Source organism: Gouania willdenowi, unplaced genomic scaffold (genome assembly GCF_900634775.1).
Source record: "Gouania willdenowi unplaced genomic scaffold, fGouWil2.1 scaffold_49_arrow_ctg1, whole genome shotgun sequence".
NCBI classification, from domain to species: domain Eukaryota; kingdom Metazoa; phylum Chordata; class Actinopteri; order Blenniiformes; family Gobiesocidae; genus Gouania; species Gouania willdenowi.
The window spans coordinates 162,007-166,803 of NW_021145212.1; the positions used below are offsets into that span (position 1 = coordinate 162,007).

Sequence of the window (4,797 nt, forward strand, 5' to 3'; positions counted from 1 at the left end):
TGAGTAGGGGCACAACAAGTCCGAGATATATTTAGGGGCCTGACCATGTAATGCTCGGAACGTGAGAACTAATATTTTATATTCTATGCTAAACTTAACTGGAAGCCAGTGCAGAGTAGCAAGAATGGGGTGATGTGGGATGTTCTAGAAGCACCAGTTAAAAGTCTGGCAGCAGCGTTCTGAACGATCTGGAGTCTGTTTAGGGTCGACTTATTAAAACAAGTAAAAACAGAATTACAGTAGTCAATACGAGATGATATAAATGCGTGTATGACCAGTTCCAGATCTGATTTTGATAAAAGATGCCTCACTTTAGAGATATTTCTCAGGTGGTAAAAACAGTTTTTAGTCAATTGACGACAATGTCCCTCCAAAGACATGGACTGATCAAAAACAACCCCAAGGTTTCTGAGGCTGGTTTTAACAGATGAGCCCAGATCACCAAGAGAGTTTTTAATTAGAGCATGTTTTTATCAGGAGCAATGATCAGAGTTTCTGTTTTGTTTGAATTTATCTGGAGATAATTTGATGACAACCAGTTTTTGAAACAGGATATACAATCTAAGGGTTAATAACCTTCAACATTAGTATTTGATACATTTCCGTCAGGCTTTGGTTCTGATCACAGCACAGAAACAGCTCTGATCAAAGTGATCAATAAGGTTGAACACTGATTCAGGAAGAGTTTCTGTTCTCATTTGATAGGATCTAAGTGCTGCATTTCACACTGTGAACCACAACATTTTTTCTCAGAGATTTCAAACGTGGGTTGGACTAAATGGACAATGGTTTAAGTCCTACTCTGAGGAGAGAAGTTATTTTGGAAGCATTGTAAACTTTGTAGAGTTGTGTCCTAATGGTGGAGTGTATTGGTTTAGAACGCTGGGCTTGTAATTGGAGGGTTGCTGGTTCAAATCTCCCCCGGGCAATCGCTGTGGGATGTTGAGCAAGTCCCTTAACCCCATTCACTGCTCCTCAGGGATGGATTAAATGCAGATAATAGATTTGTATATGTGTAAAAATATACAGTATATGCCAATAAATAAAAGCAAAAGCCCTGATTTAATATTTTAATCTTTAATCTTTGAATGTGACCAATTAATGGACCCCTTCTGTTCTGGTCTAAAAGCTAAAGACAAGAAAAAATATCCTAAAATATTGTGTTATATTGTGCCGTGCATTTAATTTAAATTATATCATTTATTTATTTTTATTTTACTTTAGTTTGGACTATTTTTTTTCTAACTGTAAATGATATATTTTAGTGCAGGCACTGCATGTAGATGACCTGAGGCTACTGAGTCACCTGAAATTATCGCTATAGAAACCAAGTGTTCCATATTTCTGTGTTCCATAGCAACCTGCACAAACAAACCAACTTGGCTTTGAAGTGCAGCGAACTTTCATCTTCAGCATAGAAAACCTTCATTCTTCAGTTTTTGAGCTTTCATCAACAAGGAATTCTCCTCAGAAGTCTACATCGCTCTTTGATACTAAAAATACTTTGGGTTTTTAAGTATCATCAGCAACAGTTCAAAAACTTTTTAAATCAACTCAAAGTAAGTGATTAGAAAGTTTCCAGACTTTTGTCTATGTTATTATTGAGCTTTGGTTAGTCTGAATTATTACACTTAATGTTTATTAATGTTTTATTTGTATCATGTTTACTGGGAAGAGACACAAAATATGAGCCAAAAAGAAAAGTTAGGGGCAGCATGTCCCTGTTAGACATGATGGACCAAATACAGCTGTTAAACTTCTCGGAATTCATTACTTTTCTACACCCAACCGATAACAAGTAAATTATGATTTTTTGTTTTAAAATGATCAACATTTTGAAACTACACAAAATTAAATGAAACAATAATCAAGTGCATCAGATCATAGCCGACCAATCAGATTTAACATAATGCACCACGCCAAAACAGCATTAAATGGAGGTTATTTTCTCAGAGCACTCAATAGTTATTATTTAATATATTATTTTTATTATATCTAATTTTTTTTATATATCTTTATTTTTTTTCATGTTTTAATTCCTGATTAAGAGGACACAGATCCACTTCACCTACAGTTAGTCTGTACACTAGGATATCTGCACTGAATAAAAGCTCTGCATCTAAAGACACAGTTCTTATTGGTAACTCAACATACTTGGTCGTTCATTACATCATTTTTAAATGACTGAAGTCTGAACTTAAACGTATCTGCAGATAGAACGAGAGTGACGATCCTTTGCTGTGGAGTTTAGTTCATTTTATTATTGGTTGGAAAAAAGACATGTGACAGGGAGACAAACATTTGGTCACTGAAACATCAACACATTCATCTTTACAGAGTCAGTGTTAGAAGCTAGCTTAGCAAAGAGCACAGACTGTCCTGTGAAGTTGTTTGAATACATCGAAATTGCAAGAATTGATCTTTATTATCCAGATAAGATGCTATAGATAAAAGTGGAGTATGGTCACAAGTGTGTCTGCAGTGTGAGTTTAGTTGAAGGTCTATGTAAGGTGTTTGTTCCCGTACGTGAGCCTCAGCAGGTTATTTATTTCCTTTGCTTTGTTTCACAGGAGCCCAAAAATCATCATGTTGTGGATTGGAGGGGGACTAGACTGTAAGAGTTTCCATCCTTGGGGTTCTGAGGAGGGCCTCCAGGAGGCCACCAACCCCCCACATCCATCTCTTTCTCCTGATGTTCAACAGCAGAATTCAACTGATGTAAGACATCACCTAAACAATGCTTACATCATTTTACCCTTTGTTCCTAATACATGTCATTGATCTGATCACCAAACCTGTTTCCTCTCTTAGACTCTGGACGATGTTTTGTGTGTGATTGAGGAGATGTGGGCCCGGGAAAAGCAGGAGGACGAGTACAGAGCCCAACAAAATGGAGGCCAGTATGGGGGCCAACAGAATCCTTGCCTTGTATCGTTCAATGATGGCGGGTACAGAGCCCAAACCATCGAGGAACACACAAATCTTTCCTTCAGAAAGACAAAGAAGATTCAGAAGGAGAAGGAGGCAGAGGGGCTGGTCATCAAAAACGCCTTCACGCTCTTCATTAAAGAGAAAAGGGAGAATGTGGAAAAGGAGCTGGGCGTGATTACGAGCACTGAGGTGAACAAACTTCTTGCTGAACGGGTAAGTTAGTTTGTTCCTCCAAGAATCATCTGTGATCTTTAAACTCTGGTCTTCAGTGTGTGTGTGACTAACACTTTTCTTGTTGTCCATCCACAGTGGAATTTGTTGGCACCAGATCAAAGAGAAAAATATATTGCTGAAGCGACAGTGGATGCTATCCTCTACACCATGAAGAACCCCGGCCGCAGTCACAAAATCAACTATGTAAGTCTCCTTGTGCAGACATGTTGCCACAGCAACCTTAAAGGTGATGGTGAAAGTGTTTTATTAGATGACTAATAGTTCCATGTGTTTGATTTTAGAGAAACAAGAGGAAACAAAGTCGGGCCAAAGGTGTTCATGCTAAAAAAACTAAATAATCACCCCAGCATCCATCGGACAGGAATCAGGAAACATGGAGACCACCCAACAACCCTATAATAAGCATCAGCATCAGCACCAACAGCACTAACCTGGACTTTCTCTCTCTCTTTTGTAAAAAAAATATCAAATTAATATTTATGCTTTCAAAAAAAAAAATAAAAATACAAACGTGAACTCACACATAGACCACCTGTTTATACAAATGTATATCTACCCTAAATTATTGGAATGTGGCCAATACAGAGGTGCTGGAAAATACGGTACACAGCGGCAAAAGTCAGCAATGATGAGAAATTGTGTCTTACCATTGCTGTTTCTCATCAAAAGTTGCTCCAATGTGCATAAAATTCCATATTCTGATGAATCCAAATTGTGTTGTCAGATAGATACCACCATTACTGACATCCAGGCATTTCTCAGTCGAGAAATTCCTCCAACTCTCCTTCATCCAGCTCTGATTGGCTAAAGCCCACTCCCGTAGTGTTTGATATCACTCATTTCTACAGGTTCTGAGCTTTCAATGCTGTGTCAAGCATTCTGATTGGTCAAAGCATTGCTGAACTAGACTCATGCATAATTACATCATAGAGTGGAACCAAAAATAGCATTACGCATGGCACAGCACAAACACGGATAAAAATGTACATGTATTTATTTCTATTGGTCAAAAATAAAACTAATTGGAATTAATTTGACTGACATATTACAGTTACACACTTGTCCCCAAACTTGGCACAGTTGTTTTTACAAAAACATGTGAATCTTTGCCCTATCATCACCAGGCTTTTTAGCCTCCAAGTAACATAAAATTGTATCACTAGTTAACTAGAGACATTAGTAGGTAAGTAAGTAGTTTATTTATAAAGCGCTTTTTGCAGATAAAATCACAAAGTGCTGTACAGAGTTTTGGTAAAAGTACAAGTGCAACACAATAGAATAATAAAACAAGAGTGCATAAACATCATAAGAACAGCAACATTAAAGGATAAATAAAAATTAAAATCCAGTAACTAAAAGCTTTACTGTAAAGTGTAGTCTTCAGCAGTTTTTTAAAAGTGACCACACAGTTGAGCTCCCTGAGAGACTGGTGCAGGTTATTCCAGAGTCTGGGAGCTACAGCCTGGAACGCCAGGTCTCCTCTGGTTTTAAATTTAGTTTTTGGGGTCTTTAGGAGACCCTGACCTGAAGACCGAAGGCATCGCCCTGATGAGTAGGGGTACAACAAGTCTGAGATATATTTAGGGGCCTGACCATGTAATGCTCGGAACGTGAGAACTAATATTTTATATT

The 4,797-nt window shown here is 37.8% G+C and overlaps 1 protein-coding gene across 1 annotated transcript; it reads left to right on the forward strand.

Moving 5' to 3' along the window:
• Positions 1-1,508: 1,508 nt before the first annotated feature.
• LOC114460497 (uncharacterized) lies at positions 1,509-3,973 on the forward strand. The gene is made up of 5 exons (XM_028442384.1): positions 1,509-1,559; positions 2,571-2,718; positions 2,812-3,144; positions 3,241-3,348; positions 3,890-3,973. Exons 2-5 carry the CDS (start codon positions 2,587-2,589, stop codon positions 3,971-3,973), a joined length of 657 nt encoding a protein of 218 aa, XP_028298185.1. The 5' UTR covers positions 1,509-1,559; positions 2,571-2,586.
• The last annotated feature ends 824 nt before the right edge of the window (positions 3,974-4,797 follow it).